This window comes from Theropithecus gelada, chromosome 16 (assembly GCF_003255815.1).
Source record: "Theropithecus gelada isolate Dixy chromosome 16, Tgel_1.0, whole genome shotgun sequence".
NCBI classification, from domain to species: domain Eukaryota; kingdom Metazoa; phylum Chordata; class Mammalia; order Primates; family Cercopithecidae; genus Theropithecus; species Theropithecus gelada.
The window spans coordinates 75,209,926-75,230,439 of NC_037684.1; the positions used below are offsets into that span (position 1 = coordinate 75,209,926).

Sequence of the window (20,514 nt, forward strand, 5' to 3'; positions counted from 1 at the left end):
CAAGCCAGGGTTCGAATCCTACGAGTGTCCAGCTCCAGAACACCTGCTCGTCCTACCACAGTGGCCCCAAGTTCTCCAGGCACAAGTCTCCTATGGTCACCTGTTACAGTGTCCCAGGGTGGTGGTCAGTGCCCTGATAAAACCATGGCCTGCACCAGGAGGGACAATGCTGACCCGGGCCACATCTCTGATGGCCATTTGCTGCTGGCCTAGCAGAGCAGTACCAACCCCATTAGAAGGCACTCGAGAGCCAGCGTTTGTTTACAGAGCTGGTGTAGTTGGGTGGTGGCTGGGAGGGTGTTCTGTGGTGGTGAGGGGGTGCAGCACAGTGAAGTGGAGGGAATGGTATGTGTTTGGGCCCCCCCAAAACATGGCCATGCTTTCTGTACAATTTCAGATTACTAAAGGGGAAAGGATGTGTGTCTTAATGCTTCTCATATTTTTCTTTTTGCCTAACTAAGAAATGCGTATGGATGCATGTCTGTTTGCAGGGGCAGGGAGGAGGAGGGCCCTTGGAATAGCTGCCGACAACAGCTGGAAGTCCTGTCTGGGTCCCCCAGCTGGGCTAGAGAGGGCAGTGATCATCTGTCCACTGGACAGGAAGGTTTGCAAAGGGCTGTTTGCTTCCTGGGTACCAATTTTTAGCCTTCTAAAGTCCTTGTCCAGTGGACCCAGGCAGGCAGCAGTGCTGGTTTCCAGGGGATGCTCCTTCTTGGGGGAAGGGACTCCCTCATCCATGCTGGCCTTTGCCTGGTGGATGTGAGGGCATGCATCCCTCTGCACTGGTCACCAGAGGGCGCAGAAGAGTCAGCTGGCTGCCTTGGGTCCTCAGTGCCCTGCTTTTCCACAGGAGTGGGCAGTGCCACCTGAACCCCTGAGACTGGGACACCCAAAATCAATGCAGTGCTCATGGCTCTGATTCTCCCATTACTTAGAATGTCCTCCCACCTGCCCCCAGGGTGGGCATTAGAGAGCCCAGCTAGGGGCCTACCAGGATACTGCCTGGTGAGGACATCCCCTTGTGCTGGCCAACCCTGGCTTGCACTGGGAGCAGCCCTGTTGTGTCCCTACGAGACTGACCTCATTTGTCCCTCACTCTGGCTCCAGGGCCTGCTTTGTCCATGCCAGGGCGTGTCCTGCTGCACCCCTGCCATTATCGGTGCCCAGGCCTGGGTCTGAGCCCAGGAGATGTGAGTGACTTCCTGCCCTTCGCCCTTTGCGTGTGTGGCTTGGACTAGCTCCCCGTTTTCAAAGGTCCCGATGACTCCAGCAGGTTTTCCACCCAGTGGTAGGCAGATTGCTTTTTTTTTTTTTTTTGAGATGGAGTCTCGCTCTATCGCCCAGGCTGGAGTGCAGTGACATGATCTTGGCTCACTGCAGCCTCCATCTTCCAGGTTCAAGCTATTCTCCTGCCTTAACCTCTTGAGTAGCTGGTATTACAGGTGCCCACCACTACACCCAGCTAATTATGTTTAGTAGAGACAGGTTTTCACTATGTTGGCCAGGCTGGTCTTGAACTCCTGACCTCAGGCACTCCGCCTGTCTTGGCCTCCCAAAGTGCTAGGATTACAGGTGTGAGCCACTGCACCCAGCCATCAGATTGCTTTTCATGTTTACTGCTCAATGGGGTGATGCCATGGCCACAGCCTCAGCAATACAGGGCAGCAGAGCATGTGGGCTGTGTGTGTCTACACATATTCTTGCCCACCTGCAGCATTTCAGGTTACCTTGTCCCATCCCAAGCCATACTGACCTAGAAATGAAAACGAGGCCAAGGGAGAACTTAAGAACACAATAGAAAAGGGGAAGGCTGGGCGCGGTGGTTCATGCCTGTAATCCCAGCAGTTTGGGAGGCCGAGGCGGGCAGATCACCTGAGGTTGGGAGTTCGAGACCAGCCTGACCAACATGGAGAAACCCCATCTCTAATAAAATACAAAATTAGTTGGGCATGGTGGCACATGCCTGTAATCCCAGCTACTCAGGAGGCTGAGGCAGGAGAATTGCTTGAACCCGGGAGGCGGAGGTTGCGGTGAGCCGAGATCACGCCATTGCACTCCAGCCTGGGCAAGAAGAGTGAAACTCCATCTCAAAAATAAAATAAATAAATAAATAAATAAATAAATAAAGGGAAGAAACTTATGTAGCCACACCTCCACAAATCAAATCCAACCAAGTCAGTCAAGAAAAGGTCATCCCAGGGCTGGGCGCAGTGGCTCACACCTGTAATCCCAGCACTTTGGGAGGCTGAGGTGGGAGCTGAAGACCAGCCTGGCCAAGATGGTGAAACCCTGTCTCTAATAAAAATACAAAAATCAGGGCTGGGCACAGTGGCTCATGCCTGTAATCTCAGCACTTTGAGAGGCTGAGGTGGGTGGATCACAAGGTCAGGAGATCAAGACCATCCTGGCCAACATGGTGAAACCCCGTCTCTACTAAAAATAGAAAAATTAGCTGGGTATGGCAGCATGTGCCTGTAATCCCAGCTACTTGGGAGACTGAGGCAGGAGACTCTCTTGAACCTGGGAGGCAGAGGTTGCAGTGAGCCGAGATTGTGCCACTGCACTCCAGCCTGGCGTCAGAGCTAGACTCTGTCTCAAAAAAAAAAAAAAAAATAGCCAGGTGTGGTGGCGGGCACCTGTAATCCCAGCCACTTGGGAGGCTGAGGCAGAAGGATTGCTTTGTTTGCACCCAGGATATTTTGAGACCCTGTCTAGGCAACATAGTGAGACCTCACCTCAAATAAATAAATATTTTAAAAGGCAATGAAGAATACATCTAAATTTAGTATTCAAGAGTTTAGAAAAAGAATACACAAGCCACTAGAAAAGAGAAAAAAAATAAAAGAAAAAATGCAGGAAAAAGAAAAAAGTAGAAATGCTTCTGTAAAAGCTGGTTCTTTGAAAAGTTGACCGCCTGCCAACCCTGAAAGCCGTAATCGAGAGAAGCAGCTCTGGTCAACCTGTGATCTTCGGGAGATTTTCCAAGGGCACGGGAGTAGTTGGCATGAGTGTATGTTATCCTGTTGGGATTCTTGGTTACTAAACTTTTCTTCTTTTTTCCAGGCAGGTAAGGGGGACATGCCAGGGGTGGAGGTTGGGAGCAGGGCATCAGATTTCCTTGCGTGGCAAAGGGTCACGTCTGAAGAGTGACTTTTCTGTTTCCACAATATGTGCTATTGACTTCTTTCTCATGGGTCTTGCTGTGACTTTTCTTTCTGAGACTTTTCTGTCCTCGGCCCAGAAGAAAGGTAGAGGTGGGGAGTATGACCTGGAGCCCATAGACAGCTGGCTCATAACCCAAGGAATGGTGAGGAGTCACCAGCCGAGCCGAGCCTGCTGTCCACCCCAGCCCCTACCTGTGTAACAGCTCATGTCTTCCTCTTGTGACCTGCCAAGCCTTTGTGAATCAGACAGTACAAGGCCACACTCTCTTTCTGATAGGGGTGCCAAATTTCCCCTCCTATTTTTGCATAATCTCTGTAAGTCACAGATTCCCAGTCCCAAAAATACCTCCCTGCCCCCAGGCCTGAAGAGTCTGGGACATTAGCAGGGATAAGGAGAGGGTCCTTTCCTTCCTTTTACTGTCTCCGGAGCTCCGGGCAGTATTCACTTTTCCAGGATGAGCACAAGTCACTGTGGCTGTTGCTTGGGAGGGAACAATTCTAAGGGAACAGATTCAAAGCATCTGACCAGTCAGGGAAGCCCCCTCTAGCCCAGGGCCTGTGAATTCGGCAGTCCTAGACTTGACAGATTTTTGTAATGTACTTACTTGTGTCCACTAAGTCCCTCAAAATGATTTGAAACCTCTTAAAGAATACACAGGCCGGGCGCGGTGGCTCACATCTGTAATTCCAGCACTTTGGGAGGCTGAGGCAGGCAGATCATGAGGTCAGGAGATCAAGACCATTCTGGCCACCATGGTGAAACCCTGTCTCTACTAAAAATACAAAAATTAGCTGGGTGTGGTGGTGTGCGCCTGTAATCCCAGCTATTCGGGAGGCTGAGGCAGGAGAATTGCTTGAACCTGGGAGGCGAAGGTTGCAGTGAGCTGAGGTTGCGCCACTGCACTCCAGCCTGGTGACAGAGTGAGACTCCACCTCAAAAACAAAACAAAACAAAACAAAAAACAAAAACCAACACAGTAGAAACAACATAAAAAGAAGACAAAGCCCAGGAATGTTCAGTGTTGTAAACACAGTTAGTCCTCATGCAGCAGAGCTTTCCTGGCCCACAGACCTGCAAGGGTCTATCCTACCTTGTCTTTTCAGGTGGCCTGAGCCTGGTGCTTGGAGAGAGGGTCAGCTCATCTCAGGCTGTATGCCTTGGGATGACCATTTCACCTCTAGGAGAGCCCAGAGCTCTGGGTACATGTGGTGGAAGCTGAGCTGGAGAGAATGCAGAGAAGGAAAGATGATGAAAGCAGTGCAAACATGGGCCTCTCCCTCCAGGTGGGGTGGGGTGAGAGGAATACATAACTGCCCCTGGTGTGCTATGCTAGGCTGTGGCCAGAGGAAAGGCCAGCAGGTCCTAGACTACAAGCAGCACAGGGGCCACCTGCTTGAGCAAAGCGTGAGCGGTGAGCAGGAACTTGGGCCATGCAGGACCACTCAGAGTCGTGGGAGCAAGGAGCATCTGCCTGCCACCCAGCTTGGGCTGGGGCCCTCTGCATAGCTCTGCTGTCAGCCTGGGCAGGTCTTCCACCACCTGTCATAGCAGCAGCACACTCCTGCTCTGGGTGAGAAGGCAGCTCCTCCACTAGACCCCAAGCCCATTCTTAGAGAGATGCACTGGCCCAGGCCTCTCATTTGCTTCTTCAGGGACAGACTGGGCTCTGGCCCACATGTTGGGGGCCCTTGCAGCCGGGCTTCTAGAGACCATGTGTATTCATTGGGAAGATCCAGCCCATGTGCCCTTGTGCCTGTTAATCCTGCAAAAAAGGATACTGCCCACACAAACTCCCGTGAGGGTGGCCTTGGCAGCTGGCGGTGGTGCCTGCCTCTGGCCACACAGACTGCCTCGCCACTGCCGGGTCCCCACATAGAGCTCCAGTCTCTAACTTCCCAGAAACAAACCTAACTAACAGCTAACCTGGTGTCTTGCCTGACTGACTGCAGTTTTTGTTTTTTTTTTCTTCTTTACAACAAATATTAATTGCTTTGCCTTATTTCCCATAGTTTAGAAACCTTGAGTCTTTTCAAACCTCCCGAGTACAAATTCTTTACTTGGAAACTTTTTGTACTGTTGAGTGAGATCAAAGGCTTTTAGACGTCGTCCCAGTGGGGTGGTGCTTGAAGTGTCATAGGAAGGGATTCACAGCTTCTCTGGAAATAGCACACCTGAGCTGCAGAAATTGTTCTTGTTGCATTGAAAACTGGACAGGTGGGTTTCCTTGTGGGCGTGGGGCTGTGGGAACCTGCAGAGGAGCATCGGGTGGAACCCTTATGCTCCTGGAATTCAGGTGTTTGGATAGCCAACACAGAAGTTAACTGACACCACCAGGCTCATTACTGGTTGAAGAGAAATGAGATCTGTCAATGGGCTAGGGCCGGGTGACTCTCAGGGAGACTGCTAGGCTTGTGCTGTCCTTCCCTGGCCTCTCTAGTGTAAGGTCTTTTTGCCTCTCCTGGCTGGTGATCAGCTAGGGTTGTCACCCTTATGCAGGGTGCAGCCAGGAAGATATCCTCATGTGAGAGAATCTAAGTCAAAACAAGAACAGAGGTAGGTTAGTAAAGAGTGCTGCTGCCAAAACCCAGGCTTGGGTTTGGAGGGCAGGACTCCCTCCTCAGACCTGGAGGCCCCCAAGGCTCCTCTTACTCTGGAAGGATAATCCTAACCCCTGGAATACCAGACAGACACACCTCTCCCCCTTGGACTGGCAACCCTCCCTCCTGACCCTGAGGCAGAGCTGCCCCTGCCTGCAGTTCCAAGTGAGAAACAGCTGACAGCAGGATGGCTCACCTGCCGCTCAGATCAAAACCTGTGACTTCTGACATCCAAGATGTTTGTCTATGGACTTTGAAAATTGGGAAGGGCTGGTATAACCACTGCCTCAGCCAAGCCAGCCTGGCCTACCTATCTTCAGAGGGGCTGAGCTTCAGGCAGTAGTCTCTATTGGAGGGCATTCCTGTGCTAGCTTCCTTCCTTTTCTCTCTTCACATGCCTTCTTCCTTTCTGTCCCTCTCTTCCAACTCATACTCTTCTTCAGATCCCTCAGACCAGCCTTCAGCTTGGATCATTACCCAGTAAAATGCTGAAACTATGGCACGTCAGTCTGGGTGCAGTGGCTCACACCTGTAATCCCAGCACTTTGGGAGGCCGAGCTGGGCGGATCACTTGAGGCCAGGAGTTTGAGATCAGCCTGGCCAACATGGCGAGACCCTGTCTCTACTAAAAATACAAAAAAAAAAAAAAATTAGCCAGGTGTGATGGCTCACGCCTGTAATCCCAGCTACTCAGGAGGCTGAGGCACAAGGATTATTTGAACCTGGGAAGCAGAGGTTGCAGTGAGCCGAGATCACACCACTGCACTCCAGCCTGGGCAACAGAGCAAGACTCTGTCTCAAAATAAATAAATAAATAAATAAATAAATAAATAAATAAATAAATAAATAAAAATAAAACTATGATATATCAGAGCCAACAGTCTTCTTAGGAATCTGCTGGGCCAGCCCCTAGTCTGACAGATGAGGACGCTGAAGCCTCCTAGGGGCCTGGTGACTCGCCCAAAGCTGCAGCGAAGAAACAGAGTCCCCTAAGACTCAGTGCAGTGCCCCCTCCTCCAGCCAGGGCCCCACTTCCCTCCCATCAGCCTGACAAGGCGCGCGTCCTCGGCCTCCTACAGTTTCTTTAGTTTATATTTTCTAAGCAGTGTACATGTTTAGTCTGAGTCTGATAGCACCTACATCATTAGAAGGAACTTTGCCCTGTTATAATACTCAAGGCATTTATTTACCAGGACAACAGGTTTAGATAGCTAAGGTTTTGTGCCCAGCCACAAGAAAGTCAATTTAAGCTTACGTTATGTAAGCTTAACTGTTAACCATCACCCTGCTTCACCATGGTTCACGCCCTGAGGCCAAGTGGCTTCCATATTGTAATGAGTCAATTCCAATAATTTCTGACATCCCTGGGTTTCTAAATTAGAAAACAGAAGCACCAACCTGAAAGTGAAGTCATAACTTTCTTCTTCTGAATCATAAGAATTGAAAGCCAAATACAACCTAGCAATCGCCTTATTTCACAGATGAGGAAATTGAAGCCAAACATTGCTCAGGCCTCTGTCCCCTGCTCCTGCCTCTCCACCCAAATCTCTGAGGCTTCTTAGGATAGAAGAAACTCGGGAGCTCTCTGGTGAAGAAAGTGGGGTCCAGAAAGGAGTGACTCACCCCAAGTCCTGCCACCAGTGAGTGCGAGGGCCCAAATGGACCCCACCCAGTGCCCTCTCCTCCTCAGTCTGCCCTCTAGGGCTTGGGCTGGAGGATGCCATTCCGTAAACATACCAATTACTTGGAAAAATCTAGGACAGGGAAGAAAAGGGTTCCCATGATCCAGCTTTTGGGAAATTATTTTTGAGGGGGTGAGGAATTTCTTAAGTGTCATTGTTTATTTTCTGAGCATGTTGGCTCTCGAGATTAATCCCCAAAGAAGAAAATTAAAGTATGACCCAAGGCCTCAAGGGATTTGTTCTTTAACATCAACAAAACAATTAACAAGAAAAATCTGAAGGTTTAAGGCCCCTGACCCCTTAATGTCTTTGTTCTAGCTTTTGCAACACATTGGAAAGCTCAGGACATCTAATCTCAGTTTCTGCTAAGTGGACGAAAGCTGGTCAGGTGTAAAAAAGGGCTGGTGTGCACTCTGACCACTAGTGTGGGGGCGTTTTCTCTCTGGAGATGCCTCTGACTTTCTAAGCTTCAGTTCTGGGTGATAAGACTCGCCTGATACCTTTTCAATTAAACATTCTTCTTTTTTTTTTTAGACGGAGTTTCACTCTTGTGGCCCAGGCTGGAGTGCAATGGCGTGATCTCGGCTCACTGTAACCTCTGCCTCCCGGGTTCAAGTGATTCTCCTGCCTCAGCCTCCTTAGTAGCTGGGATTACAGGCGCACACCACCACACCCAGCTAATTTTGTATTTTTAGTAGAGATGGGGTTTCTCCATGTTGCTCAGGCTGGTCTCGAACTCCTGACCTCAGGCGATCCACCCTCCTCAACCTCCCAAAGAGCTGGGATTACAGGAGTGAGCCACCATGCCCTGCTCAATTCAACATTCTTAAGTCCCCAGTAAGTCAAAGAAATAATGGGCAACACAGACATTTCCTAATCTGATCAGTGACTGGCTTGGGCCTTTCTGAAAGTGCTCTTGTGGGCTTCCCACACTGGGTCCGAAGGTAGGACACAGAGCACATTCCTCAGAGCAAGGGGCCAGCCAAGCTCACTGAGGGAGCGAAGAGCTCTGGTGGCATCGCAGACACCTGCTCAGAGCGCTGGACTCCACCTGGGACCCCAGACCACCCTCCCCCATCATCAGCAGCAGGTGTCAACCTCCAGCACTGGAGCTGTCACATCACTGCTGGTGATGTGTGTTCTTTGTTCTTTTTCTTTGTGAAGGTCGTGTTATTTTTTACATTTGATAGACACTGGGGTATTCCTTTTACTGCTTATTTTTACTTTAGTCTTACCCTAGATCATGGCATTGGGTGAAGCCAGCTATAGACACAGTGCTGGCATTGTTTTATAGAAATGGGGGTCTTGCAAGTGAGCCCTGAAAGGGAACCTCCCAGAGCCAGGGTAGGCGAGGAGGTGATTAAGGGCCGTCGCCTCATTTCTCTAGGCTGGAGCCAACATTCCATTACCATGGCTTCTGAAGTTTACCTTTACTTCTCATCAGGTCATATTTGACAGCAACTTAAACCTTCTTAGCCACATGGATTTTTCAGAGTCTCTGTCCCTGAGGTGCTTGGCACAGGGGCCCAAGCAAGGTGACTGTTCAGGCACCCCCGTGGTACACCTTAGTTTGCCTGGAAGCCGCCACCTCCCTGGCTCTGGCTGCGGTGTCCCAGTGCTCGGCTGAACTTTGTTTCTTTGACTCCTGAAGCACAGCCAGCCATTGAACACAGGGAAGAAAGGACGAGACTAAAGGGAGCTGTTGCTTTCAGGGCTGCTTCATGAATTTCCCGTAAAGAGACACAAAGAAGACTAGAACCCCATAGTCCCCTTTGTCATCAGAGCCCTCATTTTTGCTCTGTTTCTGTTGATGGTAAGGTGTTCCTGTCTCTGTCTACCAGGCCACACCCAGCCCGACGGAGCACGCACCTCCTCCAGTTCCCCTCTCCACTCAGAAATGCACCAGGATGCATTTCAGAATCTCTTCAGCTGAGCAAACAGACCCCCCTGCATCCCCCAGGGCTGGTGCTGCCCTGCCCTCTGAGCACCTGTACCCTGCTCTGGGCAGGCCGTCACTTGGCCTCCCCTGGGTTGGGCTTGACAGCGGACTGTCACAGTGGCTGAGTTCAAAATCAGCCTGCATGGCAGCGCCTTCCTGAGGTTAGAAGGTGTTTTGCAGCCCCGGGCTGAGAGGCCCCGCAACGTGAGAGTGGACACCCATAGTCAAAAAGTTCTCCATTTCAAGAACGCGTACAGCCACCTTCCTTACCGCCGGCCCTGCTGGGCAGCCTGCTTCTTATCGTTTGCACCTCATTGCTTTCCTCACCTGCCATCTCACACGTGGCTGCCCTGTGTTGCCCCTGTGTGCCGTGCCAATTGTGTTTTTTTGCTCTGTGTACATTTTGGTTTTATTTGGGGTTGCTGTTGATGATTTCCTTTGTTCCGGTGTTCTGTCTCCCCTCGCTGGCTGTGTGGGGGCTGCCTGGCCCGCTGCTTGCCGCCTCCATAGATCCCCGTTGCGCAGCCCTCTGTCATGGACGACATTGAGGTGTGGCTCAGGACCGACCTGGTGAGACTCGACTTTTCTATTTCATGTGTGGGGTATGGAGCGGCAGAGGCTCTTCTGAGGACAGGCCTTGGGGGAGCATCAGCAGGGGCTCCACCCCTGTCTGGGTCAGTGGAGAAGGGAGGTCTGGGCAAGCTCCATAGCTGCTCCTCCTCCCCGACATCAACCCATAGCTGTGGGTGCTGCGGCAGCCTCCAGGCCTGCGGAGGCCAGCTGTGCTGGGGCAAGGCCCTGGGCACCAACTCCTTCACCCACACAGTCCTAGCCTTAGCCGGCTCCAAAACATACACTTGCCTTCCCCCCATTTTCTTTTCCATTTCAGATGTGTGTGCGTGCTTTGGTTTTTGGGGGGAGGGAGTGTGGGGGGAGCATGTTTTGTTTTGTTTTTTGTTTTCATTTCTTTTTTTTTTTAATTGTGAAGTATACACACAGTGCTTTTGTTTTTAATTCGCCGTCATCCCCCTCCTCCCTTCCTGATTTTTGATTTAAAAGAACCCCTGCCCCAAAGACCCGTTGTCTCCATCCTAGAGATAGGGCTAGAAGATGAGGATACTATGCATCTGAAAATGGCAACAGGTCCCAAGAAAGGAGAGCTGCAGTGGCTGCCCGTGATAACTGCTGGCCCTCCCTCTGTTCTTCACAAAGCACGTTCACTCTCAGCAGCCCAGGAGGGGGTCAGGGTGGCAGGTGAAGAGGTGCACTCTGGGAAATGGCTTGCCCAGAGTCATGGGGTAGTTGGATTCTCCCCCAGAGCTGGAGACGCCTCATCTCCCTCCTAGCTGCCTCCTCTGCAGGGGGCCTGGTCCCCAGGCAGAAGAGCCTGTTGAGTTCTTTAACCACAGGGTCAGCCTGGCTGTCTTTGGGCTGGTGACCTGGCCACCTCCCACACTAGGACAGCAGGCCTCAGGTTGGGGCCTCTGGCTGCTCTGGGCCTCCTCCCCAGAAGGTCAGGCTTTCCAAACACATGCCTTGCCAAAGAAGGCAGCTGCCTGGGTGTCAGGGAGGAAGAACACACCCCAGGACATCTTTTCCAAGGGGATGCCTCGAAAAGAAATTGCTTCTCTCACAGAAGCAAGGCAGGAAGGACCAAGGTCCTTAACTTCTAAGGGGGACCCCAGGGTCCAGACAGGGAAGGGATGTGTCCAGTAAGGCTACATAGCAGGTCAGTGGTAGAGCCAGGAAGGAACCCAGGTCTCCTAGCCCAGCCCAGGGCTTTGTCACTTCCCCATCCTGCCCCTTCCCAATGAGGCCCTGCACATGCTGCTCTTCCCCAGTCCCCAGGGAACCCCGTGAACTCAAGACACTACTGTGTTCTCCAAACAAAATCAAATCTGATGCACTTTAATTTTTGAGTACACAGAACCTCCATGGTTCCTTCAGGAGCCAGCAGCAGGTGATATAATCTGGGCCACAGGAGGAGGCTGGTGCAGCTCCCAGGAGGCGGCAGGACATGGCTTCTGGAGGCACAGCCTCCACTGCCAAAGTACCTACTGAGTGACAGGCCTTGTGCTGTGGGCTTTGTGGCCCTGAGCCATCCAGGCCTCCTCGTGCGGTTTCCAGCTATTGGTGTGAACAGCCTCTTCCCAGAAACCCTGTGGCTGGCAGCGAGTGGGTGTTGTGTTGGGCACACGTGACCCTGTGTGTGCTCAGGCTCAGCCCCCTGTGGCTACTGCTCTGTGCCTCTCCCTAGAGCCTCAAGAGTGCTGAAGGTGGGGTCCCGCCCTCCGCAGCCCAGGCTGGAGAACCAGCCTGCACCGTTTTGGGAGTTTTCTTTCCAGCCCTTCTGGAGGATCAAAACCTAAAACATATTTGAATTTTTTTGCTTTTTTTTTGGAAACAAAGCTTCTGTTTCTCCAATAAGAAGAGCAGTATTTTACTATTACAGAAATCTGGAAACAGGGGAAATTAGGAAGTTTTGTTTGGGCTGCCCTGGGCAGTGCTGCCCTAGGGTGGCCATGGGCAGACAGAGGTGGCTGGGCGGGCAGTGCTTGGACCACTGCCCTAATTTCATTCTCTCTGCTCCTCCCACAGAAGGGCGATGACCTGGAGGAGGGTGTCACAAGTGAAGGTATGGCCTGGCCAATGGCCTTACAGCCCCCTTTTGTTGCCCCTGCCCAGGCTGCACAGGAGCCAGCCCCCATCACCTTGGAGCCCCCGCTGCCAGAGCACCTACTGGTGCCAGGCCCTGCGCCGTGGACTTCACGGCTGGCTTGGTCCCACCCAGGTCTTATGCTGATTTAGGAAGTGTGATTTATCTTGCTTATTGGGAAACAGAGGTCGGAAAGAACATGTGACTTCCACAAAGTTGCAGAGCTGGTGAATAGCAGGTGCAGACTGCCACCTGGTCCCGACCCACAGGTGCTCAGCCCAGCTCAGACACGCGCAGTTTGTGGGGGTGCGCATCAGGACCCTTGGGCCACTGAGCCAGAAGGGAGGAGCCTCTCTGAGGTCTTAGTTCTCCCACGTGGCTACCCCCACATCCCCTGCCCTTCACATCCTGCCTCCCCGAGCTCATCTTGCCCCGCTCCACCTGCCTCTCTGTGCTCCTGTCCCCCCTCCCCAAGTCTGCCAGACCCTGTGACCAGACTGCTGTGCAGGGAGGGAAACTTCAGAGGACCCTGCTCCCTAGCTCTGGATGCCCATATAAATGGGGCCCTCCCCGCTCCCCACTGCCTTCCTCAGCATCTCGTCAGTCTCCCCCATTGGTGGGCAAGGGTAGGGGAGGTGGGATGGTTCCTGCCTGGTTAATCAGGAGCTGGCCCCTCCAGCTTACCCTGCCCCACCCCCAGTGCTGATCTGGAAAATGGACAAAACTGGAAATGGACAAACTGGACAAAATGGACAAAACCCAGTGCTGATTTGGAAAAGGGTCAGTGGTTGGGTGAGCGCTCTGGGCTGTGTTTTCCAGAGCCTTTCCCTAGCGGGCCGGAGGGCTGGGCACACCCGGGACCCTCCCCCAACACTGCAGCTTACGAAGGCCTCCCCACCCACCTGCTCCTGGGTGGGTTTCATGCCTGCCCTAGAGGAGGAAACAGGCTGAGGAGTGGAAGGGTGCGCTTCCTCTGGTGGCCGGCCCTCACCAACCTTGACCCTTGCCTTGGTTTGTATTGCAGAGTTTGATAAATTCCTTGAAGAAAGAGCCAAAGCGGCTGAAATGGTTCCTGACCTCCCCTCGCCCCCCATGGAGGCTCCTGCCCCAGCCTCAAACCCTTCTGGCCGGAAGAAGCCAGAGCGGTCAGAGGATGCCCTCTTCGCCCTGTGAGCGGCTCTGTGGTTTGCCTCCCCAGATGGCGGGTCCCCACTCGCACCCCATGGACACCAGGCACTGGCCACTCCTACATCCCCAGCTCCACACGGCCTGCACACCTGTGTCTCCATGGAAATGCCACCGTGTCTGCTCCCAGGCCTCCCACTAGTCAGGACCAGCTTTAGCCACCTTCTTTTCTGAGTGGTGGGGCAGCTGCAGCCAGAGACTCCTTTCCCTCCCACCACGGGCTCCTCTGCCCATGTTTCCTCCAACGAAGAGTGGGCAGAGTGGCCCAGCCCCAGGCAGTGCTTCCTGAGCAGACCACCCGGACTGTCTTTCCTCCACCCACCCACAGAGAAGGAGCAGGCCTGGCCCTGCCCTGTGCTCACCTCTGCCTGGCTCAGCAACCTTCTCAGGCATTCTGCCCACCTGGGCACCTCTCTCCCCGAAGGGGCTTTGTGGCATCTCTGGAAGAGCAGGGTGCGCTGCACCCATCTGGGGCCTGGTCTCCCTCCTTGGACTTGTCACTTTGTGACGTTTGGCTTATCGGCATTTGAGAAGGCTCTGCTGGGTGTCCATGGGGGGTCTCTCACCTTCTTGACCCTCTCTCCATCACTCAGCTGCCAGCGCAGGCTTCACACCCAAGCTGGCTCAGCAGCTGAGCCTGGCACCAAGGGGCCCTGTAGGCTCCCAGGGCAGGGAGAGGGCCAAGGACAATTGGGAGGGCAGCAGGCAGCCTGCAGATGGTGGCCATGTGGCACGCTGCTGAGACAACACTACCAATAAACCAAACTGCCATGCACACACTGCAGGCTCACACCCACACACCTGGCCCTGGCTTGTGGAGGGGCTTGCATTGGAGGCATTGCTCTGGCTTGCCTGGGGAAGTGTTGCAGGTGTGCACATGGGCCACACTCAAGGCTGTGGCCTGGCCTATCGTAGCCTCGCACCTCTGCCTCCAGAGCCAGCAGTAAACAGCTTTGCGGCACGCTTGGAGGTTCCCAATGACTGAGAGGCCTGAGCAGCACTAAGGCCCCTGCACTGCTCCCTGGCATCGGCCTTGGCCTGCTTGCACAGACTGTCCTCACAGCCTGGCCTCCTCCCACCTCAGAGGTCCTCTGGCCACCAATTTATACTGTCTCCCCAAGCTGATCCTGAAGGCAGACAGAGCAGCTAGGGGCTGGTAACATATACTCCCATCCTGTGTCCTCACTGGTGTGTCTCCTGGCCATGGGCATGGGACTCATGGGTTATCCCAGGCGCTGGTCCAGCCAGACACCTCCCCCACACCTCTCACCAAGCTGCTGTTGCTCAGAAGAAGGAGAATGCTGCAGCTGTGCACACCCCCGTGCGTCTTGGGCCCAGCTCACTGGGTCAGTCTTTTCCTGTCCCCTCCAGCATGCACTGCCTAGGTCAGCACAGGTTCCTGACCCATGGTGTAGTTAGCCCTTCCCACCTGGCAGGATGGCCCAGACCACCAGCCAAGCAAGGAAAGGGGGCTGTGCTTGACAGGAGAAGAGACCAGTGACACGGTCTTTGGGGAGCATTCAGGATGGTGACTTCAGCTGGGAGCCATGCTGAGCACCAACAGGAACTGTTCAGTGAAGAGCAAGTGCTGCCCGACCCAGGACCCCGTGCCAGGCCAGCAGCCCTCCAGCTTCCTCCAGAGAGGAGACCTCGGTCTGGCTGAGGGTGGGACTAGCAGGGATGTCACACTCCAGTTCCTCAGGTTTACCCAGGAAGCTCCTCCATGGAGCCTGGCCAGCCTGATTCTAGCCCTGTCCTCTCTGGCAGTACATGCCGCACCTGGCCTCTCTGCTCCCTGACACTTGATGAGCCCCTGCCTCTCTCCTCAATGTTTCTCAGAGACAGACCTTCCTGAGGCCAGCTTGAATGTGAAGACTTCTGAAGTCAGCTGGCTTCACTTGAGCTGCAGAAAAGGTGGCTGGGATGGCCCAGGTGCACCCAGAGGCCCCAGCCCTTTGGCTGCCTTTGGGTTGTGACTTGGGTTGTCTCTGAGGCCCTGCCAGAGCTGGGCCTGCGGGTGGTGGGTGGCCGGACCTTGGGCAGTCAGTGCTCTGCAACCTCAGCACTGTAGCCGAGACCCAGTGTCCTCGGAGGGAAGAGCCAGCATCCCTGCCTCACGGAACGGGGAGTCCCGAAAGGTCAGGAGCCTGGAGGCTCTGAAAGGAGCAGGGCTTCCATAGTGCGTGAAGCTGGGATAGGTGCCCTGCTGGGGAGCCCCCAGCAAAGCTGTTTTTCATACCCACGCCCAGAGCTGCCCCACCCCAGTTCCAGCTCCCGCTCTGGCTCCAGCGCCAGCTGGTTGCCAGCCATGATTGGAAAGGCCTGGCTGCCCCAGGGGCAGCAGGGAGTGGTGGACCTGTATGGGCTGGCAGGAGGCCATTGGCCATGCTGACAAGTATCACCTGCCTTCCTGGCCTGGAGCCACCCCTCGGGTGGCTTTCCAGCGCCTACTTGCAGCTCCTATCCAGAGGTAGCCTTCCCCACCTGTAGGCAGAGGGGGCTCTTGCTTGAGACCTGCACAGGAAGCAAGTACAGCCCCGGTGCCCCAGAGGGGCTTCCACTCAGCCCTGGCGAGATGTCCTGTCCTGAGGTCTCTGCTCCCAGACTCCACCATCTGGGGAGCACAGTCCTCAGGCTGCCTGGTCCAGGAAGGGGGCGCGACCCTGTCAGGAAACCTGGACTCTCAAGGCCCACCAGCCTCTCCGTGAGTGTTAGAAATCACAGATACAGTATATACTTAATTACACTAAATTATTGCTGGGATTCCTCATAAGCACTAATTATACCTGATTATAGGTTAAAATATTTATTTTGTCAAAATATTTTCTTGGGAATGTGTTTAACCCTTTCTGTGTTCATTGTGTGCTGAGATGTGAAAACTAGCCATTCCCTCCTGCCTACCGTTTTGGCCAGTGGGCAGCAGAGAATGGCGCCATGTGCAGTTGGGCCCCCAGCACCGTGGGCCTTCGGCCCGCCTGCCACAGAGTGGCCCTGCCTGGGCAGCCTGCAGGCACTGAGCAGACCAACTGTGGCCAGGCTGAGAGAATGACCGGCTCGCTTACCAGCGTGCATGGGACAAGGGGCTTTGGAGCCTCAAGGGGTTGTTGCTGGCCTGGGCCGGAGGGAAAGGTGAGCATCCAGCTGTCCTCCTGTCTTTCTGTTAGCGCCTCCACGCGAGTGATGGTGCCTTGGTTCACTGGCCTTCCCCCACCTCCCCACCCTGCCACCTGGTAGTCTTGGGGCCTGTGCTGTCACTGCAGCCCATGGGGAGGAGAGGACCCAGCTGGGAGAGTTGGGGCAAGGGCTCTGCATGGCCCAGGGGCAACAGATGCCAATGCCCACGCTCCTGCCCCCCTCCTTCCCACTGCCACACCCCATCCTGGGTCCCCGCAGACACACATCTCTAACTCAGACGGGCCCAGCCTTCTGGATGGCTCGGGGTAGGCCATGGGCCCACCTGGGGCCAGGCCAGCCCCTGGGCAGCTCTGGAAGAGCAGTGCGAAGGAGCGCTTGCTTGCAGCCTGGCCTCAGCCTCTGGCACTGCTGGGGTGGCCCCCAGGAGCCTCTCCACTGTCGGCTGTGGGGACATCTCACCCATTTGGGTTACAGCCAGTCTTCCCCACCCAGAGAGAAGTGTTTCCACCCCAGAGACATTGCCTGTCAGCCCCTGAAGTGCTTGCCTCCCCTAGTGCCCATCACCAGCCGTTCCTATCTGTGGGGTCCGAGACAGGCTTCCCCTGCAGCCACCAGCTGCCGGAAGCAGCCATCAGCCCCTGAGTCAGAACTGCTTCTGTCTGTCCATACCTCCATGCTCTCCCGGAGAGGGGGACAGGTATTTATTTCCTAAAGTTTGCACTTAATTGTGAGGATTCTCAGGATTGTTGGGGGCTACCTGAAAAGAGCAATGTGTTGAATGTTGCATTTGCTGTCCACTCGTCCTAGAAGTTTAGTGTTCTTGTCACTGTCATGTGTTTCTGTGGGCAGAGCTGGTTCTGGAGGGTGGGTCAGTGCACCCGAGGCTCAGAGCATCCATCCACCCCACTGGCCCTCCTTCCAGATACCCTCTCTCTAGTTGGGTTCTTGCATGTAAAATACTCCACAATAAATAAATAATTGAACAAATTGTGCCTGTGTGGTCTGTTGAATTGTCTACGACTGTCCGAAGGGCTTGCCAGTTTTGACCACCTGCTTTCTTTAAGCAGAGGCGGCCATGGGGACCCTCAGTCCACCCTTCCCCAGTGCCCAGGCTGCCTGAGCAGCCCGTTACCTGGCCGGGAAAATCCCTGTGCATGGCCTAGGTTGTGGCGTCAGCGGGAGCAGCTGTGAACCTGCCACAACCTGCCTGAGAGCTCTAGGACCAAGTGCGGTGGTTGTTCCTAGGTCTCACCCCAGGTCCCAGATGGGCAGGAGGAGGCCACTCATCCTTGCCCAGGGCACTCAGGCCTTGAGCAAGCAGGCCTGAGCCAGCCCCAACCCCTCTAAGCCCCAGCCCCCACCCTCAGCTGGGCTCCCACAGCTGGGCTGGGCATCATCTGCAGAGCCTGTGCGGGGCACTGAATTTGAGAAGTGCTGCTCCAAGCCAGGTGGACTTCACACTTTCTTTGTTGACGGCTTTACTGAGATTTAATTCACATAGCATACAGTTTACCCATTTAAAGTGTACAATTAAGTAGTCTTCAGAATATTCATAGAGTTGGGCAATCCTCCCCACAACCAAATTTAGAACATTTTTATCCCCCCAAAAAGAAACCTGTCTCCTCCCATCCCTGCAGCCTGCTCTTCCTTTCTAAACAGGCTTCTTTTCCCCTCTCCCCTTGTCCTGGAGGTGGGTGCCTGCAGCCCTTTGTTGTAAGGCAGCTGTCCTCCCGGAAGGAGGCCCCTCAGGCGCAGAGACATAGGGGGTCATAAGGGGTGCACTGTGGGAGCCTGTGGGACCTGTGCCTTCTCCAGGTGGCTTAGGAGGCTGAGGGCCCTTTAATCCCTTCGCTGGGGCTTAAGGACAGACCTCAAGTCAGGGTGGACTCGGCAAACCCCCGATGAACCTGGAGATCTTCCCAACCTCTTGCTATGCCAGAGAAGACATGGAGGACTAGAAAGAGCTATACGCTTGCCCCAGGCCACACAGGGAGTAGTGGCAGAACCAGCAACCAACCCAGAGCCAGACCTCCCAGACAGGGCCATGGAGTGGCAGGAAAGACACCACTTCCACGGCCAGCAGATGAAGCTGGCAGCAGCCCTCTGGGAGGGTGGCTCAGGAGGGGCTCTCCTGCCCACTGATACGAGGCAGGTCACGGCAGGGGCTGTGTTGAGACCACCACCATCACCAGTCGTAGCCAGAAGGGGCAGCACCCAGCTCCCTCTGGCCAGTTGCCTCCCTGGGCTCCAGGGAGCTCTGCAGAGGCCTGTTTCCGACCAGTTGGAGGGAGATAGAGGTTCCCACACCCAGGGGGGAAGGGGAGTGGGCTTCTGAAGTGGGGGTGGGGGGCTGCAAACCCAGGTCCCTTTGAACAGACAGCATAGACCCTGGCTCATCATGTGCTCCCAGCACTGTAGCAGGCAATGTGAGCACTGAAAGAGGCCTGAGCTCTATCCCTACCCTGTGGAGAGTAGATTGGTCCTGAGGCACCACTGTGGATCACCAGGACACCTAGGCCACTTGTACTTTCAGCAGTGTTCCTGAGAGCCTGCTGTGTGCCAGGCTGATGCCAGAGGGGAGGGAGAGGGCTGCTCCAGACCTGCCCTTGGGGAACGCGCAGCCTGGGTCCATTCCCAGAGTCAAGGGGAGTCTGCAGTCAGTAAGTGTCGTAGCCCTCTTCCAGGGCCTGCAGGGAGAGGAGGCTCTGAGCTGAGCCCCAGGGCACTGAAGCTGCACACTTGAGGTGTGCATTGTGGGAGCCTGTGGGTAGGCCAGCTGCACGGGAACAGGAGGGTGGCTGTGCAACTCTGACTCAACCGACTTGAGGGCACTTGCTGAAGTGTGCTTTCCCAATACATTCACAGCTGTTCTGATCAAGGAGGGGCTCTGTGGGAAAAGAAATTGGGGAAATGCTTGAGTAGAGTAGCATCAGGACCTCTTTGCCAAAAGGAGGCAGTTTGTGGCCCAAAGTCCTCATTTAGAGATGACACATTGGACATTTTTTGGTTATGGAAGAAACTGTTTAATCAGAAGAATGTGTTATGTAGATAGAATTATGTAACTGAATTAGCTGCAGGCACAGCTGGATCCAGGTGCTTGTGAATTTGGTGAGGAATCTGTCTGTCTAAGTCTTGGTTCTGCCTCCTCTGGGTTGGCTCTTCCATGTGGCTGACTGCAGGCTACCTGGAGCTCTAGGCAGACATCCTGCTGGCAGAGAGAGGGTGCCTCTTTCCCAATACAGTAGTTCCAGCCGAAGTCCCAGAACCCACCCTGAAAATCAGGCTCTTAGCAGAGGAAGAATGAAATCTGGGCAAGCACAAACAATAGTTGGTCACTGCAGTGTGGATGGAGGGGGCCAGAGATGGGAGTGACACACTGAGGGCACAGACTTGGACACAGACAAACTTCTGGACTCTCCCAGCGTTGCCTCCTCACCCCTTGGATGGAAGGCTCTGTCCTTAGAGCCCCATGAGAACTGTTTTCCATCCCTAGAGATCTGGGAGGGGCAGTGTGGGAACATTGTGGTCCCATCACTGCTCACGATGCACCTGCCCATGAAAGCACCTGAGAAAGAGGGATTCTTTTCCAACCCACCTGTTTTCCAAGAAAAGGGTCTCTTTTGGGTCCTGGGGGCAGGGGAAGGGCAGAAGCTGAGACCTTATTAGGTTTGCATGACCCACCCAGAAATTCTATCCGTTTATTTTACAGGAGCCCCTGTCAGAGCTTTTGGAGCAGACCCCAGATGAGTCTGTCTAGGGCCTCCAAGCCCAGGCCCTCAACATTCCAGGATGCAAAATCTGTACTCTCAGCACTAGGGAGTAAGCAGGATGCTTCCGGAAACTGAGTGGACTCCATTGTCTGGTGCCATTTCCTGTCCACCCCATGCCTACCTGGGGTTGCAGGCTTAACTGTAGGTGTTGGGTAAGTCACCGTCTCACTCTGTTCTTTACTCTCCTGATCCTGATCCGTAAACTGGTGTAGTGGGTAGTAAACCCAATGCCCACAGGGGCCTTATTACATGGATTTCCTCACTCTCCCTGCTGCCAGCTAGACTCACCCCTTTCAGCATGTAATTGGCCTCTCCTCAAACAGCCAGTTACCCCCCAGAGAACAGGTATCACTCTTCCTCAGCCTTTGTGAGCTACACTCCTCAC

At 54.2% G+C, this 20,514-nt stretch overlaps 1 protein-coding gene across 9 annotated transcripts in view; it reads left to right on the forward strand.

Moving 5' to 3' along the window:
* The window catches only part of TOM1L2 (target of myb1 like 2 membrane trafficking protein), a 132,144-nt gene extending 114,796 nt beyond the window's left edge, over nucleotides 1-17,348 (forward strand). For 3 of the 9 annotated variants that reach the window (XM_025361685.1, XM_025361688.1, XM_025361694.1), the window contains 4 exons: nucleotides 3,221-3,307; nucleotides 9,894-9,953; nucleotides 11,982-12,018; nucleotides 13,064-17,348. In XM_025361685.1, coding sequence (XP_025217470.1) covers nucleotides 3,221-3,307; nucleotides 9,894-9,953; nucleotides 11,982-12,018; nucleotides 13,064-13,212 — 333 coding nt within the window. In that variant the 3' untranslated portion in view covers nucleotides 13,213-17,348. The remainder of the gene's footprint in view (nucleotides 1-3,220; nucleotides 3,308-9,893; nucleotides 9,954-11,981; nucleotides 12,019-13,063) is intronic. The other 6 variants (XM_025361686.1, XM_025361689.1, XM_025361690.1 and 3 more) reach the window with 2 other exon arrangements.
* Nucleotides 17,349-20,514: the final 3,166 nt, after the last annotated feature.